Genomic DNA, 22,362 nt, shown 5'->3' with positions numbered 1-22,362 from the left:
CATCCGATCGGCCGTCCCAGAGACTCGTGGGTTCGTCTTTTGGCCCGCCATCGAAGAATCGCGCGCTTTCAGGTGCACCTCTTCGGCCGTCTGGAACGCTCTTCCTTCCGATATTAGGAAGCCGCTGGAGCTGTGCACTTTTAAATCATCTAGATTTAAAACTCATTTCATTAGAACTGCTTTTTTGTGTTTTGTTCATTGTCCTTCCCCTACGTAGCAAGAATGGCTACGTAGGGTTCGAATGAAGTTGAACATACATACGTACATCTGTCGTGATGCTGGCCTACCCCTACGGAGGCCTCCGTCTACAACGCGGTGGAACGCGGTGGACACTGGTTCCCGCAACGAGCCTTCATCATCTACGCGTCCCTGACGATGATTACGAGCCGAGTACAACACTGACGCAGAGGTGCATTAAAGACGGTGGTAATTACATCCAAACCTGGGCGAAAAGGCTTTTGAGCAGCAGCGACTGCGTTTTAATGAAGGGAAAAATTACACTAATTGTACATTTCCGCCGCACTTTAATTAAGTCATTATGTAAACGGCAGCGACGAGTTTGTTATGGTGTGCGTGTCGTAATAATAGCTACCTTTGCTGTACCGGGGAAATAATGAGCAACAGAATCCGTGCGCGATTAAAGGAACGGCAATTGAAGAGCTGAGACAGATTTGTTTAATCTCCATAAAGGAAATAAAGTGCCGGTTAACCTTCCCACCGACAGGCCCTCCAAGAACGATGTTTTCCCCACGTGAGTTTTCTTAAAAGGTTAATGAAGCAAAACCATGGACTAGTTTTGACTTTTACGGTGAAACTCGATGAAATAAAAACGTGGCAGGTGTGGGTTTTAGGCGGTCGGTTAACAGCCCCGGCCACCGGGCGAGGAGAGACTGGAAGGATTTGATCTACAAAGTCAGAGACCAATTCAGATCCATGATGTATGAAGCCAAAGGCATCTGGCATTCATCAGAAGATGTTTTTTATTAAAATAATTGTACAAAAATCCTCTTACTCGCAGCCCCATTACCCATGACCCCTATTATCCGTGGCAGCTGTAGGGTCCATGCAAACTCCTATTATCCAAGCCCCCTTTATTTATATTATTGCTAGACTACAAGCATTTTTTCCCATCCCACAGTGTGAAATGGCTTCCTAATATCTGCTTATTTTTTACCCATGAGTGGAGTCATGCTGCAAATGTTACCATACATATGCACATTTATCTTCGGGTCTACGCCAGCATCGTTTCCTGGCATGCACTGCTGAGAAAATAAACGACTCATCTTGTCAGCAGTTTTTCATGGACAAGTGGTGCAAATTCTACTGCAGTTGCCCAAATCCGAACACGTCTGCTCGTTGCTCCCCCTACAGAAGGAAAAATGGGATGCCAACTACCAATCTATTAAAACTAAACGAAATATTTAAATTGTACCAGGTAAGGCTCACTGACCTGGCCACGGAGAGAGACACGCCAACTCCAAACACACAGGCGTCGGGGTCGGGATCGAACTCACGACCTCCTGTATACCAGGCGAGGGAGTCAACATCTCGCCACCGTGGCTATCGGGTCAGAGATGGAGGTTGTTCGACCCATCCTAGGTCACGTGCGGTCGTCTGGTGCACTGGCTCGCTGGCACGTGGCACCCGTGGCTCGCGAACCAGCGGAGTGCGGCGTGAGTGCTCCCCGTACCTTCTCTCGCGTGATCTCACTCTTGATCTGCGAGATCTTGCCCTTCATCGCCTCCAGCTCCTCCTCCGTGGCCACGTGGATGGGGGGGCTGCTCTCCGTCTCGTCCACCGGCACGAAGCTCAGGTCCACTAGCGGCAGGTACCACTTGCACTCGTAGTTCTGCTGCTTCCTGACGGTTGCACGAGGAGAGGGCGGCAGGTGGCACGGTGAGCCGGAGCAATGCTCCTCCGCAAGCTCCCGAGCGTAGCGCCAGAGTTTTGCGCCGTATCACGCTTCTATGTACGTGTGTACGTACGTTGAAATTCTTTCGCACCATACGTGGCCTAACCGTGCTAATCGGTTGGCTCCGACTAACATGATTAAAATCGGCACTTAACTGAAAATCATCATCATCATTATCATCATCAGCAGCAGCAGCATGATCAATCCACTGTTGGATGAAGGTCTCCCCAAGATGTCGCCATCTTTCCCGGTCCTGCGACGTAATGATCCACCAAATGGCTGCAAATCGCCGAGTTCGTCCTTCCATTGTCTCGGTGCCACGGAATCGTTATTGCCGAACACCAGCGACATGTCAATGAGGGGCGGGGTGAGGGGCTGGGGGGGGGGGGGGGGCGCAACGCGGTGGTTTGCACACTGCGACGTGAAGCTGGCAAAAACCCGCGTTTCGATTGCTGCGGCCGCCACAGCGGCTAACGTCACGCGCCAGAGCCCTCACCCCGAGATCTGCTTCTTGAGCTTGGTGCAGAGGAGCAGTTTGTCGAAGAGGAACACGTGACGCAGCTTGCGGGAGCACTCCACGAGCTCCACCAGGAAGCCGTCGCGCAGCATGGAGTAGCCCTGCACGACAGCGGCACGGCCTCGTTAGAATAACGACACGGGGGAGACAGGAGAGGTGAGGATGGCTTAGGGCAGGGGTCCCCAACCCCCAGGCCGCGGACCGGTACCGGTCCATGGCCTGTTAGGAACCAGGCCGCACAGCAGAAGGTGAGAGCGGTGAGTCCGCGCGTGGCCCGCCCCCACTTCCGTCCGCGCCTCTTTCCCGCACTGTGCACTTGTCTCAGTCACAGTGTTGGTAAGCCCACAAGCTGCTAACCCCTAGTAGCCACAATGAGTAAAAAACAAACGTCGCTGGAGAGCTTCTTTGAAAAGAGGGAAGGACCCAATGATCAACACCCCCCCCCCCCCGTCCGTGAAAAAATTGTCTTCCACGAAACCGGTCCCGGTCCCTGGTGCCAAAAAGGTTGGGGACCGCTGGGTTAGGGGACAGCTAGGGAAGGGGAATAGGAGAGGTAGAGAAGGGGAGGCGATAGTCGAGGCGAGATTCAAGTTTATTTGTTCAACTAAGGTGAGAACTAGAGACCAGGATGGTCTCATTGCAAGCGTGACCAGGGCAAACAAAACTGTCAAAAGAGCAATTGAAGCACACCAATGACGCCAACAGAAATCAGAGCAAAACCAACTGAGTTGGAGGAGAAATTGAGAATACCACGCGAACAAAAGTCGACATCAAATAAAATAAATTTCCCGCAATAAAAGTTTGGCTGTGAAAAAATACTGCTCAAACGGTCGGGCGGGAATAAGAGAGTTGGGGACCAGAGCGCAGGGCAAGCGGCTCCCTCTGAGCAACATATTATTCTTCTTGGTTCTTTCGGTAAAGTCACGTAGAAGGGAAATAATATAAAAAAAATAAAACATAATAAAATAATTCACACGACGTTTCGGCCACAACGCAAGCAGCCGTCCTCAGGTGAAGAACAGGTCTGTCGAGAAGACAGCGTCTGACCTGTTCTTCACCTGAGGACGGCTGCTTGCGTTGTGGCCGAAACTTCGTGAGAATTATTTTATTATGTTTTATTTTTATTATTTTATTATTTCCCTTCTACGTGACTTTACCGAAAGAACCAAGAAGATGAATCCCTGCAGTCACGAAAGCTTTAAATCGAAATTCAACATATGATTAGCGAGCGACGCTGCGAGGCGTAACCGTTAGCGCGGGGGCGGCTACTCACCTCTCCCCTGCGCAGATTCGCTCGATGCGACGTCACCTCGGCGTTGAGGTGGGAGAGGAAGTTCTGGGAGATGCGCAGCGCCTCCTCCAGGGCCGGGTAGTCGTTGTGCGACCGCGGCGTGTGCTTCAGCAGGTCCTGCTCGCGACGATTCACCGTGGTGGCAGAAGACGTAGCGGCTACACTTAACTGATGACGACGATGATGGTGGTGATAACGATAGCAGCAAAACCTGGTGCCGTGTGCTGCGACTTACATATTTATTTGACAGCAGCTACCCGCTTAAAATGGACCTGAGGTGGAATCTGTCGCAATAATAGCGTAGCTCGTTCTTCAGGAAAATTAAGTCAATCTGTGAAATAGGCTGTCATGAGAATAAATATTAAGGAGATGTGTTTGGTTCTTCCTCTTCACGAGTGACCTGCACTTTTCATCAGCGCTATGGATTTTTTTTTAAAAAGACTCTCATTCAAATTAACAGCACTTAATCTGATTTTTTTTAATGAATCGCAAACCCCGTATGAGCGAGATATCCTTAAGTAAACAAATCAAGAGATTCGCAAGTGAAATGATTATTTTCATGCCCCTTCCTTTGCCATATCTAAAGGGTGACGTGTAGCATCACTTACCGGACATCTGTGAAAATGAGCTTCATGGCTCATCAGATTCCTCCAGTCTAAAATAAAGATTTTGGTCCTGATGATTCTGATCACTAAATCTCTGGCTGGCCAGTGATAATAATAAAAAGTAAAGGTGCAATGCCCTGCAACTGCTTATTCAGGCCACTGCTGGCAGAAGGGCCACCCGCCCCCCTTCCCCGCCAGGACGAACTCTCGTCTCCTCTTCCAATGCGTTGGAAGAGCTCGAGGCGTACCCAACACTTTACCCAACACCGCACACGGCCTACCGAGTGACTAACTCTGGTGTAGCCATCTATCCTGCAGGGTGCACGCATGTATGTTGAACTTCTTTCGCACCAACCGCGCTAATCCGAGGTGCGGCGGCGAAGGGTGGATAGAGGCAGCGGGGTCGGTGAAAAACTTGCACCGTTTGCTTCAACTGGCGCGCCAGGAGACGGAACAGATCCGCCAACCTCTGGATTTCAAATCCCCGTGTACGAACCGTTACGCCGCGTCAGCTCGGCGTTGCGAGGTCGTGGGATTCGCGCGCGTTTATGCGATGAACAAATCCAACGCGGTGCCTCGCGGGTTTCCGTCCGCAGGGTGTCTGCGTCACGAGTTGTACTCACGTGCAGGACGAGCGTGCTGCGCATGACTTTGTCCACGGGCTTGTACAGGAGCGCTGCCGGGGAAACACGCGCACGACACAACGACCATTGTAACCGACGGGATGGGAAACACGGCGGTGTAAATGAGGGCTCCCGCGACTGGCGGGCCAGCTGGCCACGTCGCCCGCGGACGGGGCCTGTGGAGTGGCCCGCCGAGCGACATGGCTGGGATATGCGCCTTGCCGAGGTACAAAGAGAGGCGGATTAGCGAGGTGAAAGCGAGAGCTAAATGAGAGATTGAGAGAGCTGTAGGACGAGGAATAAGGGGTTTATTGTTAATTGGTTTTTTACCCTTCTATCTGGCAACAAAACTGACAGATAGAAGGGTAAAAAACCAATTATCTTATTTTTTACTGGCAAATGAGGTTCCAATGGTGTAAATGCTTACCCCGAGCTCTCATACTCTGACGGTGCATTGTCTTTGAGTTGTGCGCCTTTTGGCGTCATCTGGTCCAACCCATGTGAGACTAGCTATCGTGCTGTGACGGTTCCACCTGAAGACGGACGCTTGTGTTGCCTCCGAAACGTCGTGATTTTTATCTTATTTTTATTTTACTTTTATTAATTAAAATTTTTACCTACGTGACTTTACCGAAAAAACCTAAGAATATGAATATCTAAGGAAAGCTGTCTCGGGTGTGGACCAATCAACTTCAAGGACAGAGCATACATTATCAGAGTTGTGTTTTTTGTTTGCATTATGACTGAAGGGGTTTATTGATAAGAAAAAGTGAGACGAGAGAGGCGAGCGAGAGGCCTGGAGGTACGCGTTCAACGTCACGTCACGTCGGCCGCTCGCGCACACTCACGTGATCATCCAGTCTGCCGGATCAGAACGAGGAGTCTGCAGCTTGGGGCTAGACTCACGTCTGGACATAAAAGCCTGATACACAGACTGCCTCCCGAGTCCCTCGCTGTGATACCTTCCAGAGACGATGCGCCTGCTTGTTCTTTGGATCCAGAAGAGCTCTTCACCTTTAACCTCTGCATAAAAACAATAACAAGACACGAGACGTATGGAGTTGAATGCGTGCACAGCGTATACACGTACAAGAGTGGGGAGCGGTGGCGCAGCGGTTTGCGTGCTACGCCCTACGAACCCCGGCAACCCGAGGACAATCCGCACTCAAAGCCAACGTCGGTGACGAAAATCCGAACCGGTCTTAGGTCTCCCCTAGATCGAGTCAGACGTCAATGAGTGAGTGGTGCGGTGTGTAAGCATCAGCACTGGAGAAACGTGGTGCTGGCCACCCACCCCCTTTATGTATTGTGCTGGCCTCAACTACGATGACTATTTGTTTTATTTTACCAGGGTAAGGCCCACTGAGCTGTGTAGCTCTTGTTCAGAAGCGACCTGGCCACAAATGATAGCTCAACGAAGTGGCTTATCACGTGGACATTTAAAGTAGCCAAATACTCTAAAAAGTACGTTGATTCTAAACGTGGAGGAGAAAAATCCACACTACCACGGGGAGAACATGCAAACCCCAAATATACAACAGGCGTCAGGGTTGGGATCAAACCCATGACCTCCTCTGCCTCTGTTTGTCTTGGAGAACAGGGGGTGGAGTGGTTGTGGCGCAGTAGTTGGCACGGAATCCCGTGACCCGAGTTTCATTACTGTCAAGGGCCAACATTAACGACGAATATCTGAACAAGAATTCGGCCTCTCATTGGTCAACTCAACCTCAACTCAGCCTCAACCAGAGGTCGCAATTGGGTACCCGATACCCGTACCCTACCCGATACCCGGCTACCCGTACCCGGCCGGGTACGGGTACCTGTTTGCGACCCTGGTGCGGCCGGGTATGGGTACGGGTAGGCCGTGAGTCACTGGTGAGTAACCGTTTGTCACTCATTTCCCAACGTCTTGTCTCTTCTCACAATTCAAGTTCCTAGAATCAACCCACCCGTGCCTGCAACATGGCTTCATCCGAGAGGTCGCAATCGGGTACCCGTACCCTACCCGATACCCAGCCGGGTACGGGTAGCCGGGTATCGGGTAAGGTACGGGTACCCGTTTGCGACCCTGGTGCGGCCGGGTACGGGTAAGGAATCAAAACCCGTTTGCGACCTCTGACCTCAACGCAAGCGTGTGATCATCGGCAGTGGGAGGACGAAGGCGACCGGCAACGGTGTTGTACAAACCACCGCGATGGCCTTCGGAAACGCTCACTCACAGCGCTCGCCCCAACAGGCTGGTGAAGACTACGGAGGATATTTTGTCTCCGTCTGGTACAATGGAGGAAAGCTGCTCGAAATACAAACGCTGTGCTCTACTCCCCACTGTTTAATCCCATTTACACACTCCTATTAGGCCATTTAGCACACTCACACTGCAGGAACCGACAAAACGCAAGGTCTGTAATGCAAAAAGCAAATAGTCCTAAATGCAAATGCAGCTTTTAATAAGGCTTGCCCTGTGAAATTGGATTAAGCGTTAACAAGGCAATCCCTCTTTTTAATGCTGACATTAACAATGTATGTCAGGATTAGGGTAAGTGCCAGGACTGGTAAAGGTTAAGACTTGGGCTCTAAGAGAGAGGTTTGGTGCTAGCCTCATTAAAATCGAGTCAGATGTGTTACAAGGTCACTTTAAACAAAAGGACCAAAAATCACGCATACATATGCGTTGATCGTGTAACTCTATCCAACATGTGTTTGTTCCTGGAAAGGTATCCCGACTATTATCGACAACGAGATGATGCCACGCGCACGGCAAAATTACGGCACGTGTCGCTGTTTTTTTTTTTCTCCCAGCACTTGTTTTCATCTCCCACATTTTGGAATCACTTCTATAAATTGTGACCGTTTCCTCCAGGGTAAGTTCCTGATAACGACGCAACTTTCCATCTTTACGAGAGCCATCGTGTTACCGTGTTACAGACAAGACAGCCGAATGGATGGACGGACAAAGCTGATGCATTAATGCTTTTGTAATAAACCTCTTGGAGACGGCTTGTGGAATCGGTCCTTTTATTTCACTTCTTCAGTTCACAAACACTCCCCGTTGCTGGCAGGCAACGGGAAGTGGGCAGACAGCCCACAAGAGACGCACCGCCACGTGGCACCCGGAGCCCCGCTCGCGCGTGGCCCCTCTCTCTCTCTTCGTTCCGTGTCTGACCACGTGTCTCTGATCTCTCCCCTTATTTAACGCCTGGGTCACGTGGTACCCTCCAGCCAATCCTTAATAGCCTGCGCCGAATGTTCCAGATCCCCCCCATCAACTCCCGGGACCACGCCCCTGACTTGTCTTCCCATTGGCTGAGGCCAAGACCAGCAGAACCAATCACCCTAGCTGACATCCCGTGATCACGCCGAGGCCATGCTCCCAGGCTCTCCCCCCATTGGCTGTAAAGCGGGACCGGCAGAGCCGATCACCACGTGAGCCGGACATAGGCTCTTATTACACTTTCACAAGCGTCGTGGGAAAATGTAAAAAGTGCCACTCTTTTGCAGCTTCCGCCAAACCTCTGAAATCTTGGCGAACTGAGCGTCCGCGCTGCTGCACTTATCGGCCATCTCCACCGCGGTCTTGTAGTTGTCCACGAACTTCTTGTAGTAGTCAAGGTGGTTGGCCTGGACAAGGGAAAAAAAAACACAAACACAGATGGTTCATATTTGCGAGAGCATGGTTCCTTCGATCGCGTTTCAACATTGTTGACCTCGTATGTCGTGAATTCATCAATCTGCTCGGCATTACCATTTCATCTGCCTTGTGGAATGGCTGTCAGAAATGATACTCAAGATTTGTTGATGAATCTTGGTTTTATTTTTTGAGCCAAAGCCATCTTTCCCTTGGGGTGCTGCAGTAGCGAAATGTTATCTCCCTCGCCTGGTATGCAGGAGGTCGTGGGTTCGATCCTGGACCTTGAAAATGCCCGATGCATATTTGGAGTTTGCGTGATTTGTCTCCCTGTGGTGGTCACATGGATTGTTCTCCGGCTCCTCCAGTTTTGCGCCCTCCATATTTACAAAACGCACATTTAAATTATTTGGCTGCTTCTATAAATTCCCACGTGTGATGGTAAAAGCCACATCAATGAGCTATCATTGGCGCCTCTTAAAAAAGAAGAATGGCACAAATACCAAATGTACTAAATTATTACCATTCAACCTCTGTCAAATAATCAAACTCAGCCCACCGTGGTTTTTTATCGCAACGTGCAAACTACTTGCCGCACATCAGGGAAACTTTAGCTGTTGCACTCAGAATTTACGTGGACATTTTTTTTTTCAAAAGAAACGTCAGCCGACAGATGCCGTTAGTTGCTGCTCGCCCAGTTTATAGTCGCACAATCGCCGGAGAAGGAGTAAAGTGGTTTTTGTTGTTTGGAGAAATAAACGTGAACCCGCAGGCTTGAGGTCAGCTCGCGTGCCACGAAACACAACTCACACCCCACCTTACTGCCCCCCCCCCCCTTCCTGCACCGGTTCTGCATGAAACAAAAACATAATAGTCGGTGTGTCAACTTACTTTGATCTCGTCCTTATCTGAACCCAGGTTTCAGAAATACGCGTGGCGTCGTAACGCGACAGGGTCTCTTTTTTTGGTTGAAAACACTTCTGCCGAGGGCGATTTTAGCTTCTTGTCGTTGGGGGCGTAAGAACAACGGTGATTTTTGTTGTTGTTACAATAACTATAATAATTAACAACGGAATGAGTCTTCTTGGTTCTTTCGGTGAAGTCACGTAGAAGGGAAAAAATAAAATAAAAAAAATAAAACATAATAAAATACAATTCTCACGACGTTTCGGCCACAACGCAAGCAGCCGTCCTCAGGTGAAGAACAGGTCAGACGCTGTCTTTCCGACAGACCTGTTCTTCACCTGAGGATGGCTGCTTGCGTTGTGGCCGAAACGTCGTGAGAATTGTATTTTATTATGTTATATTTTTCTTATTTTATTATTTCCCTTCTACGTGACTTTACCGAAAGAGCCAAGAACATGAATCCCTGCAGTCACGAAAGCTTTAAATCGAAACGGAATGAGTGTTGCATTTTTTAAGTGCCGAATGCTATGCACGAGTTTGATTCCCGGCCACGGCTAACGTCAGTGGGCAAAGTGAGCTCTGAACCAGCTCTCGTCGCCCCGTGCCTTCCTTTGTTCTCTTGTGGCTCAGTTCAGAGGCCCTTTTCAAATTGGTTACTCTGCCTGTTCCAGTGAACACCTTGGATCGAGCAAACTCTCCTCCAGGTGCTCGAGTGGTTCTTGTGTTGCGGAGGTAACAGTGAGTTTAACACGTAGGCTTTCGCGACCAATATTATTCATAATCAACGTTTTTGGGTTTAGATCGCGTTATTTATAAATGTGTCGTAACCCTCCACCACCCGACACGGCCAATCAGTAAAAAAGTGTCACGTTGACAAAAGACAAATAGTTCACTGCTTTAGCCCACCGGTGTGTTGAAGCGTGAAACCAAGCACGTTGGTGAAGGCAAAATGCGGTGGGGGAGGGGAGGATGCTTGTTCAGTTATTGTTATGATTCTTTTCCACGAAGGTTTTTTTCTGGGTTAGATCGCGTTAATATAAATGTGTCGTTAAACCCGCTAGCACCCGGCACCGCCAATTAGTAAGGTGTGCCACGTGAACAAAGACGTCACAACGAGTTACTATTTCAGCACACCGGTGTGTTGGAGAGTACACCCACAACATTGCCAATTTGTGTACGACATTTCTCTGGTGATTACAACAACCAGCTTTATCAGGCAATTAGCCAGAATTGTGAAGAAGTCTTCCCCTTTTCGGTCTTAAATAGAGTAAAGTTGATGGCATCACTGTGAGCCTATCAGGTGCGAAGACCAGAAGAGGTATTTTAATGTACTTTAAATCCCAGGGTTGCGAAAAACCGACTTAGGGAAATCCGACTTGACAGAAATGCTCCCATAAATCATGAAAAAACAAAATCAAGATGCGGATATTTTTTGCGTTAGTTACGTAAGCGGAAGTAGTGCAACGCAGTGAGGTTGCGAATACCGCGGAGCGAGGCATAAGGTGGGCCACCTTAAGCCTTCACCGAGCCCGAGGTTCACTAGGATTAAGGTAATTATTTTTTTGTAGCGTTACATAATTATTTAGCTTTTGTAGCATTATGTAATTGTTTGTTTTCCGTGCCTATAACTATCTTTTTTCGACATGTTTCTATTGCAAGTTTTCTTCATTTTAAGTTGATTTCATGAGTTATTTACTGTATGTACTTTATTTAACACAATTACACTTCGATGGCTTCTGGTCTCAGCCAACAGCGATCGAAGAAGCCTAGGCCTAGCCTAATGCACGGTAAGCGAACATTCGGAAGTGACTGCTTTCTGTTAACAATTAATATTTAAACGTTTCGTGGTATTCATAAACAACTTGATACAGTACATGTTCCATTGGTTTATTTATGGGTGGTGTTAGGGTAAATATTCGATTAAATGAAATAATAGGAAGTGCAGAGCGTATGTACAGCGATACGATTGACAGAAAACGGATGACAGTGCGATACAGTACGGAGAGAAAAGGAACTAGTAATCGGGTAGGGTAGACACAACTATTTCCGGCGATGGGATTTTACCGCTGATTGTGGCAAAATTATTACATTTCCAAAATATGGAAAGTTACGGTTACGGATCGTTCTCAGGAACCTAACCCTTCCGTAACCCTGGGACTGCCTGTAGTCATATAAATTACAATGAATCATGTTAATCTGAGAATATGCAGTACTTATTATTGGTTGGGTTGTTCACATGGTTTTTATTTATTTATTATAACAATGCAGAAACAAGGCACAAATGTTTCCCATTGTGTCACATCCCGATCGCGAAACTAAAATGGACTCAGCATCTGTTTTGGGTTTTTTGTTTTTACCCACAGCGACTGCTGCCTCACCATTGCCAGCCATATCTCTGCCGGATCAACCTCGCCACCTGACGCACACAACCAACAACTTTTTCCGTCGGTTAACTCTGCAAAATTTTCACTTGCACATACTGTTCTGGTGTAAGTTCATCGAATCGTCGATTGCCAAGTTCCCGACGTCGCAAAAAGTGGTATAAAAACTGAAGGTTTAAGCGAACACCCGAGCCGGCTGTACATCGTTCTGACCTTTAATTACCCAGGAAAGCCACACCCGAGTCTCCTGACGATTTTTTTAGGAAGGTCCTACGTGGGCATGTGGGAGGAAACTGTAGCAGCCAGAGAAAACCCAGCAAGCGTACGGAGGGATTACACACCAGCACTTATTATTGGCACATTGACACCCAATGCATTCGCTCTCAGTCTGATCCAGGTCAAGATGTCATCGTAGCCAAAGCTGTTGGCGCCATCACACCTCGCCAACGAATCCTACCCCCCGCCAGATGCCGCGGCTGCCGCAGACTGCACGCGCGCCCCCCAAGATCTGCCCTGACGGTATTCTTCTGCTTGGGGAACTGCACCGCAGATGTGGACGCAGTTTTCCAACTCGTGCGGAACCTGCGCTTCGCGGAGCCGTACGCGTAGTTTCAAGTTTCTTTTGCATAACCAGTGTGAGAAGTCAAGGCAAGCAGGATGAGTCTCATTTGCAAGAGTGACCTGGGTCGTGAGTCTGCCAGTAGGGGGCGACGATCGCTGCTGCTCTGTGTGTGTGTCGAATCCCAATTGAGTAATTGGCGGTGTCATTATTGAAGTTAAACACATGTAGGCTTTTGCAACAATGTTATTCATATTAAAGGTTTTTGGGTTAGCTCGCGTAAGTCTAAGTACTTGTTAGGGATTGACCTGCTCTTGCGAATTGCAAACTCGAAATAAACAACAGCCATCAGGATCGGGACCGAATCCCTGACCTCCTGGATCATATCTCGCCACACGCAGCACCCTGATTGTCCCCCGCACTTCCGATTAGGCTGCGTACGGCGCGAAAGCAGCTCAACATACATACATACAACACATACACCCCACTCGTGGTCCCCATTTGGTGGGGCGGCGAGCCCACTCTCCCTCCCTTCTTTAAAACCGGCCAGGTTCGTAGTGTTTTGGCCCTTGTGGCCCGCAGTGTTTCTCTGTACCCCCCTCCCTGCGTCGGCGGTTTGTGCTCTGTACCGGGCTCCTATTGAAATATAACATTAAGTTTAGGGGTGCCATGGTGGCGAGATGTTATCTCCCTCGCCTTTTTTCTTCACCCCACATTTTTCGAATCAACATCGTGTGTTCAGAGTATTTGGCTGCTATAAATGTCCACACGATGTTAAGGCAATTTCGTTGAGCTGTAATTTGTGGCCAGGTGGCTTACCTGGTACAAAAAAAATAGTTTTAGTAAAAAAATAGTTTTAGTTAAAAAAACAACAACCGTACATACAACTCCAATCAGCGCAACCGGGCAGACAACGTAAGAAGACCCTGACCAGCTTGAGGAAGAGGTCGCCCACGCCCTGCGAGGCGTCGTCCTTCTGCACGCGAGGCCGCAGGCCCTCGTAGAACTCGCGGTGCACAGCGAGGATCTCGGGCAGGCATAAGAAGATGGCGTCGATCTGAACGTTGGTGAGCAGCGGTTGCGACGTCGTGGCAGCCGCCCTCAGCGGTTTCAGCGGCTGGCAGGAGGGGGGGGGGGCGAGGGAAAGCCGGGGAGGAGGGGGACACAGGAAAGCGAAACGCCAAAAAGATTGGGTTCACGTCCGAATTTGATTTCGTCGAAGCGGGCGCCGGGGGGGGGGGGGGACACAGAGTCTCGTTTGCGAGAGCGAGCTGGGTTGCCAAAATAATCGATCTTCATTTTACGTGCCAATGTTGCCCCCGGTAAATAAACAAAAGCGGGCAAATTAAATAGAGCGGAGCAGCGAAGGGGATGTAATCTGGAGGATAATAACGCTCGCGCTGTTGGAGAAGTTGAGAACGCTGCCACAAACGTACATTCATGTTTAAATGACATCTCCTACAATAGAGGTTCGACAATGACAAACTTACCTTTAAACCGTCGCTCGGGCAATGAATGATGCAGAAACACGAAAACGCTTCGGGGCGATAATCGCACCGACTTGCAGACAGACATATGTCGAAAACGTTGGGCGATGCGAGTTGAGCGATTGATCACTCGATAATTCTGGGCGGCAACAGGGGCGTAGACACTGAGTGTGCAGACGGTGCGATTGCACCTAGGTCCCGGGGCCAGAGCAGCCCAGGTGCTAGCCATGCCGTGTGACTGGATGACAAGCGCGGTTGACCAGTGGGTGACACTTTGGGTAATGTCAGTGGCATAGCTATTGAGTTGTGCAGGCAGTATAACTGCACCAGGGCCCACGAGCCAGAGACAAACACTTTTCTATTTGGTTGATATGCGACAAAACAATATATGCAGGGCATTATAAATCTGTGCTCCTTATTTGGCTAAAGAGGCCTTACTGACCTTCAGAAGTAGTTCTGTGAGATCAGCATCCGAGGCCTTTGTCCGACACAGTCACGCACTGCTTGCTAGTTTGCCCGGTTGTGTCTACAATCGTCATTTCAATGACCTGATGCCGATTGGAACATGACGTCATGCTTGTGTGTGTGTGTGTGCTCTCCTCAAACGAGTATCTGGTGTGACAAAGGCGGCCGGGCGTGATACTGGCCACCCACCCCCTCATGCACCGTGCAGGCCTTCAAAAGCGTGCACTCACAGCACTTGTCCTGACAGTCTATTCAGGCGACATGAGCAGGGGGATATTTGTCTCCTGGAGGTGCGTGCGTGTGTTGCGCGGTTTCATCTGGATCTCACCAGCATGAGGCCCTCCAACTGGTTGAGGTAGGTCTCTTCGCTGGCCAGAATGCCAGACAGAACGAGCTTCCTCATGGTCAAAACCTTTTCCTCATCGGCCTCCGCCTGCAACACAAGAAGGCACGCACACACACACAGATGTGAAGAAATCCCAGATTTAGCAGCGCACACAGTTTGGGGATAAGTTACAGTAGCACGTGCCTATTAAGGTCACTATGGAGCACAAATGGGTTGTGTGGTCAGCACCATGCCTGACCGTCTTTGTCTCTACAGCGCTGATATGTATACACTGCAGCAGGTCCTTTTATTTAGGCTAAGGTGACCTAGGGGACACCCAGGCCAGGTTCTAAGAACTGAGATGTGACGGGGGGAAAAAACGCCCGCCAGCAGCCACTGAGCAGCAGTGATGCTATCTGTGCCGGGCTAGGTGCATGCATGATACCATGACCGCCGAAACGGGCAGGTATTTTCTGGATTCCATCGTCACTTCCTGGACTTCAATGAAGGTGCTTGGCATAATTTCAACAATAACCAAAGCGTCGCATCTAATTGCTATATGTAAATGCGAGCACCGTTCTTCATTTTAACGGCGAGCTGAAACATTTGGCGGGTCTACACTATGGGGACCTCATTTGCCAGTAAAAATATGATAATTGGTTCTTTACCCTTCTATCTGGCAACAAAACTGACACCTTTTTGCAAGGAGTCATGTTTGCATAGACCGCAATACCTGCAGTCATAAATACAAACAAAAGACATAACTCTGATAATGTGCACTGTCCTTGAAGTTGATTGGTCCACACCCGAGACAGCTTTCCTTCGAGCCTAGTCTCATATGGGTTGGACCAGATGACGCCAAAAGGCGCCTTTTGGCGTCATCTGGTCCAACCCATATGAGACTAGGCTCGAAGGAAAGCTGTCTCGGGTGTGGACCAATCAACTTCAAGGACAGTGCACATTATCAGAGTTATGTCTTTTGTTTGTATTTATGACTGCAGGTATTGCGGTCTATGCAAACATGACTCCTTGCAAAAAGGTGTCAGTTTTGTTGCCAGATAGAAGGGTAAAGAACCAATTATCATTTGGCGGGTCGTTCAACGCTTGCGCAGGTGACAATTGAATTTGCTTGGCTGCGTCGGGCGATGGAGGGTTCTTGCGACATGAATGCGGCCAGATCATTACAGAATCAGAATATTTATTGACACTGGAGGAATCCGATGAGCTATGAAGCGATCAGAACGTTACATCCAAATCCAGATATTTTTAAATCCTTCATATTAAGTTCACTTGCTTGCTTGCTTGCACGCTTACGACCGTGCAAATCTTTCGGTCGTTTTTTAACCCACTTCCCGTGATCCAATCGAGCTGACATTTTGCACACTAACTCGTTGTGCGTGACAATTTATTTTCGTGAAAAATGTTTTCCATAACTTTACACTTTTTAGGAATTTTTTTTTTATATTTAATTACCAATTGCTTAATGGTGGCAGGCAATTATCTGACCCATAGGTGGCAGTCATCTCAAGCCAGAGGACCAGAGGATTCTAGCCACCACGCATACAAAGGATTTATAGTGAAAAACTTTGTTTTTACAGGTTAATTTTTTTATTTCTCCTTGCCGGGCGCGGGTAATCTTAGCAGCACAACACCGTACATAGAAAGCCTGGTTTTCATGGCATTAATCATCATCATTAGCCATGATGTCTCCCAGCTCAATTTGACCATGATTAAGGACCGTACTGAGAAAACTTGACAACGCACAGAATATCACCGTCCGGAAAGCAGGTGTTTGTTGGGAGCAGCTTCATTATTAAGTGGATTAAAAGATTAAATTAATAAATCAATTGCGGGGAGATAATACAACTAAATCTATTTAAAGTATGGATTGCAGAGTAAGTTGAACTTCTTTCGCACCGTACGTAGCCAACCGCGCTAATCAGAGGTGCAGGGGAAGGACATCAAACTAAACACAAAAAACTGTTCTGAATAAAAAAAATATATAGTTTCACGGGTTATATATTTCAAGCGCACATTTGTGAGTTGAGCAATTTTATCCGTTACGCCCCTTAAAATGAGAACTTGGGACCGAAACATCTGCTGGGGAAGAGGATAAAACACGAACAGCTGGGTGTGGTGCCCGATCAACAACAGCAACACACACACACAAGCAGCAATTCTCCCTTTCGGTCACCATTATTCAATGGATAACAATGACTCTTAAAAACAAAGCAGACGCTGGTATAAGCACACCTTATAAGCACGGCTGCTTATATCAGAAGCGTGCTAATAAGGTGTGCTTATACATTCGTTGAGGGCGGTGGAGAGGGGGAGGGGACCAAGGGGCAACTTCTGATACAAGCAGACGACTTCGGATATGAGCTCACCTCGCCTTGCTCCCAAGGGGTGTGCTTATAACCAGCCTAAACTGTATTCCAATACAAGAGGCATTGGAAGGAACACCGAGTCCATCTCTGGGTGTTGAGTATTTCGAAAATAACAGGGGGCGCTATTAGCGCCAGGGGTTACAAGGTATCGCAAAATCAGAAATAATGGATCAGCACGTGTGTGTGTGTGTGCGCGTATTATGTCGCGTTTACTTTTGTGCTCACGTTCGACGGTGAAAGGCAAAGGCGCAGGCCTGCAAGTGCTCGCTCGCACCACTTCTGGCGGAACGGCTTCCGCTAGAGCAGTGCTCTTGGCAAATTTTCAGAGGGGGGGCCCACTACCGCCGATAAGACATCGTCAGTGTGAGAGCCGCCACACCGCCGCCTGCAAGGAGTGTTTTCACTATTTGTGTATTGTCATGGGGGACTGCAAGTCAGGGGGCCGCACTAGAGGCCCCCAGGGAGGCGGCCGCCAGCGGTCCGCGGGCCTTGCGATGAAAAACACTGCGCCAGAGGTTGCTCTAGGAAGCCTCCTCCAGTAGATTTTGCCTACTCTTCCACACCGGCTGGAAATCTTGAAAAGGGGGAGGGACCCACACTTTACTCCACCGCACGAGACCGGCCGATCGACTTGACCATGGTGGATCCATTTACACCGCTGGATGGGACAGGCAAGAGGTATTTGTGGGTTGAGAGGGGGGGGGAGGAGTGGAATTGAAGAAACTTGCACTGCTTTTTCACCGTGGGTTTTATTTATTTACATTGTATAAATGGCCCGTGGCAAATAACCACGTGAAGTGGCAGAAAAACACTGAAAATCACTCTGCTGGATCCAACCAGGATTGATCTGGGTGTTCGGGGTTGTGAATGCCGCTGTAATAAAAAGAACAAAAATACGATTCCTCCTTTGGGTAAGGCGACGAGCAAAGCCTGCGAACGGCAAGCATCCTTTTTTTTCTGTCGTCGCTGGAATGAAATGTGGCTCGTGTCTGGGTAGCCGGTTTTCTAAAAATGCAACTTACATCAATCTGACGGTCAAAACCACAACACGTTGCCGCTCTGATAAACAGTTTAAAAAAAAAGTGTTACTTTGATACTTGAAATACAGCTTTAACCTACGGCTATAATACAGCTAGACTCTATCTATAATCTGATGCGACACCAAAAGTACACCAGCGTGTTGACTCTCTACATTATGAACAGAGCACCGTTGACGCATGCAAAACAATTGTAAATACGGAAGCAGAATGGTGCAATCAAGCCTTTCATCGATCCGTGGTTGCTAAATTGAGAACTAATTTGCGAAGAAGTCAACAGTTTGATCGGTTGCCCTGTAAATATACTCACCCCCTGCCATAGAAATGTGGATTTTCCCACCACTGGTGGTTCAGGGCTGTGAACAGGAGATGAGCGAAGCTCGACGCCTTTAGACCAGGGGTCGGCAACCTACGGCTCCGGAGCCGCATGCGGCTCTTTACGGGCTGCTTCTTGACGATATGTACGTGAGTACAGTATGTACTCAGATGCATTGCGGCTCTTGAAATACTGAATTTTGTACCGAATTGGAAAGAAATGGCTCTTCTTGTTATTTTGGTTGCCGACCCCTGCTTTAGACGCTGCAAAGCCACTGTGACTTATCTGACTTCCAATAGGGTTGCCAACTTTAAACTCTCATTAGTTACGGATTAAGATGACGCAACAAAGCATCGTGTGCAGTACCTCGGTCACATGTACTGGCACATGAGTGTTTGGGACAAACGGCATGCAAAGCACGCATGTTTTTTAAAGAGTCGACATAGTCCTGAATAGCGCCATATAAATATGTACCCGTTTAAAACGTGTGCACTCTTCTTACTAATTATGTACGGGTGGCAACCCGAAACACCCACCTGTGAATAATGAATTTCCTTTGCGCCGTACGTAGCTAACCGCGCTAATCGGTTGACTACGTAAGGTGCGATGGGTTTCGGCAGGCTGTCAAAATGTATTTAACACTGTATTTTAATAGATGTTAGTGACTGGAGCAATACTAGACAGAAATCACAATTCAAATGTTCTCCATATATACGTTTCAAAAATCTAGATTAAATACAAACAATTAGAATGAGAGAAAAAACCCCACAATAACAAAGAGCACCGTACCTCAAAACTCTCATATTTGGCAGCGCCGAACATGAAGGAGGGCGAGTTGGGCGAAATGGGAGACGTGGGGCTCGGGACCCACATGTAATCGCACAGGCAGGACTCATCTTCCTTGATGAGAAAGGCATCCAGACTACCGAGCACCGTGGCAACGTCCAAGCTCTGCCGGTTTGCCATGGGTCACACGTGTCGGCCGCCCGATCACAAACAAAACCGCCGCCCTTCCTTGAACCAGCGAGGCCTAGGCAACAGGCTGCGTCAGCGGTGCAGGCCCGGTTTTGCTTCCTTCACTGCGCAGGCGATGGGTGTTGGAGCTTTCTGCGGAGGCGTCTAACTCCGGCTCGCTACGCATTGAACACTTGCGAGTACCCCCCAGAAGTTTAGAACGCAATTAGACCGAATGCAGAAGTCGACATGTTAGAAATGCAGCGGTAACTCGCGCGTTGTAGAATCCAAAAGTGGCGCTGTATGCAGGGCGAGGGCTTATCTTTAGAAATAAAAAAAAACATTTGGCAGGGACCAAGAAAACCAGGAAACCACATTTGAGCTGTAGGTGATGAGGCAATGCCAGTGGCTGATTTAACAAACTTCCCCCTTTCGCGAAGCTTAACGGCTAACACGTGTGCCAACGAAGTAACGTGGAACTTGCGCGAACAAAAGGCAGACATAACTGGCCCATCTGTGATAGCGTGAAAATTCCACGCAAGGTTTTTTTAAAATGAATTGACGACACATTTGTTGGGGCAGGAGTGACGCTAGCCCATTGTGGAGGGGGGCCCGAAACAGAGATCCGCTTTTTTGGGGTTCCCACTCTCAATTCACAGAATGCTAGTGATCTGAAAAAAAGATATATAAACAAGAGATATTGATGTAATCAGATAAGAGGAATTTAGAAAAAAAATGTGTTGTAGTGAGCTCGGAAAGGACAGATACCGACATGATAGAGAGGAGACAGATTCGTCAGCTTATTCATATTAATTAGTATTCTTGGGTCTTTCAGTAAAGTCACGTAGATAGGTTCAAAGAAAATAACAAAAAATAACAAAAAACTACGACGGTTCAATCGCAACACAAGCGGTCGTATTCAGGAAAAAGGCCTTTTTTTGTTATTTTCTTTGAACCTATCTACGTGACTTTACCGATAGACCCAAGAATATGAATTCCTGCAGTCACGAAAGCTTTAAGTCAACATATTAATTAGCTTATGGTTATTAGGATTTCAATTTGAGCTGATGTTTTATGAACCCTTATATATTTTTTTATGAATCCAGTTCCCCTTGAGCCACTTTGAGCCCTAAGCTTTTGCCTCGATAGCTTATGCCGAACGCCACCCACTGGGCTGGGCTTGTAAATGTTTTGCGTGGGTTGCCGTTTCGGACGACGACAAGAACGACTTAAACCGCAGGAGCAGTTACTTTCCAGATGTGACTGCATGCACTTCCTATACGCCACATGGCCACGTTGGCCAGCCCCGTACTGCCCCACATTTGCGAAGGCACATAAAAAAAAACTTTCATCGCTGCGGCATTATCGACTCTTTACTTCAGACGCACACGTGATGGAAACAATCCAACGTGTCGATTAATGAATACTCAGAATGTTTGTTTATACTGGAGGAATCTGATGAGCTATAAAGCTGTTTCTCACAGATGTCCAGTAGGGGCAGGTCAAGACGTTACAACAACAAACAATACTAAAACACAATAGAAGCGCCAAGTATAGGAAAGATAAGCAAATCACGAACAAAATGAAAATACAAATGAACTAAACTATTTTTTTGTTTATCAGGTAAAGCCCACTGAGCTATTAGCTTCTTTTTAAGAAGCAACTTGGCCACAATTGAAAGCGCAACGACGTAGCTTATCATGTGGAAATTATAGCAGACAAATTCTCTAAACACCTGTTTCTAAATATGGAGGGAAAAAGCGGAGGACCCGGAGAAATATCTACGCGACCACAGGGAGAGAGAGAGAGAGAGACACGCACACTGCAAATAAAAATGTGTCAGGCTCGGCATTGAACCCACGACCTCCTGAATATCAGATGAGGTAGTTAACATCTCACCACCACTGTCTCTGTGCTCTCTACGGAAACAACAGGCCTCTCAGTTTCTATGGCTTCGTGGATGTCAGCACAATCACACCACCGTAGCATCCTAAAAAAAGGAAAATAATAACCGAGACAAAAAACAACCAACCCAAAGCGATGGCCCCCGGTGACTCTGTCGCGTAGTTACCGTGAGGTTTGCGTCGAGTGTGGAATCGGCGGGGCAGTCTCCGTCCTCGGGCTGCAGGCCACGATGGCCAATCTTGGGGGACGAGGACGGGGGAGAGTCGTCGATGTACGGGAGGTCCTGGCCCCGCTCCTCGCCCTCCGTGCCCTCCACTTGGTGGCCGCAAGCCGAATGCGTTCGGCCGTATGGGGCATCTGCGGAGATTTGGTCGCAAACGGGGGAAAGGGGGCATCGATCAGTCAACGCGAGACACTCGGGGAGAGACGTTTACTCCAGCCACTCGTAATGCGAGTGCGGCCTTCCAGGTTAGGCCGTGTGTTGGACAGTTTTTTTCTCTCTCAAGCTTTTACCACGCACTACTATGGAATATCTTCAGATACTGCAGGCATCTTCGAGCGTTTACTCGTTGAGATCGCCGCAGTAGGGCGCGTCAAAAGTTTGTGAGGATTAATGAATGCTCAACACGGACACTGCATTGCGCGCTTTCGGATTTGCTTCTGCGGCCGTCTGGAACGCTCTTCCTTTCGATATTAAGAAGCCACTGAAGCTATGTACTTTAAAATCTTGGTTAAAATCTAATTTCTTTGGAACCTCCGATGAGCAACGTTGGCTACGTACGATGAAAGAAGTTCACCATACCATCAACCTACGCCCTCACCCGGAAGACCAAGCTTGGAATGCGAAATGCATTCATTCATTTGGCGGCGTTTCACTTTCACGCTGGGAATGTGAAGCGAGATGAGACCACGTGCCCTCTGCCGAACAGCTCTAGGATTTCTGCGATAAAAATTTTCACGAAATTATGTAATATACATTTTTTTGCCGATAACCGTGAAACGAGTACTGTAATTGTATTGCACATTTTTATTGCAGAGTTTTTGTGCTTCCATGTACTTCGAGTATG

General features: G+C 48.2%; 1 protein-coding gene across 3 annotated transcripts in view; it reads right to left on the bottom strand.

Annotated features, from left to right (window-relative positions):
• Window positions 1–22,362, bottom strand: part of LOC133348875 (breakpoint cluster region protein-like) — a 125,772-nt gene that overhangs the window by 54,050 nt on the left and 49,360 nt on the right. For all 3 annotated transcript variants that reach the window (XM_061561950.1, XM_061561947.1, XM_061561949.1), the window contains exons 2-10: window positions 21,462–21,652; window positions 14,700–14,804; window positions 13,351–13,536; window positions 8,459–8,566; window positions 5,911–5,971; window positions 4,949–5,001; window positions 3,703–3,837; window positions 2,409–2,530; window positions 1,691–1,859 (exon numbers count right to left, since the gene is read on the bottom strand). In XM_061561950.1, coding sequence (XP_061417934.1) covers window positions 1,691–1,859; window positions 2,409–2,530; window positions 3,703–3,837; window positions 4,949–5,001; window positions 5,911–5,971; window positions 8,459–8,566; window positions 13,351–13,536; window positions 14,700–14,774 — 909 coding nt within the window. In that variant the 5' untranslated portion in view covers window positions 14,775–14,804; window positions 21,462–21,652. The remainder of the gene's footprint in view (window positions 1–1,690; window positions 1,860–2,408; window positions 2,531–3,702; window positions 3,838–4,948; window positions 5,002–5,910; window positions 5,972–8,458; window positions 8,567–13,350; window positions 13,537–14,699; window positions 14,805–21,461; window positions 21,653–22,362) is intronic.

Source organism: Lethenteron reissneri, chromosome 28 (assembly GCF_015708825.2).
Source record: "Lethenteron reissneri isolate LAM-NWPU_2019-01 chromosome 28, ASM1570882v1, whole genome shotgun sequence".
Lineage (NCBI taxonomy): Eukaryota > Metazoa > Chordata > Hyperoartia > Petromyzontiformes > Petromyzontidae > Lethenteron > Lethenteron reissneri.
This window is presented reverse-complemented; position numbering and strand designations above follow the sequence as displayed.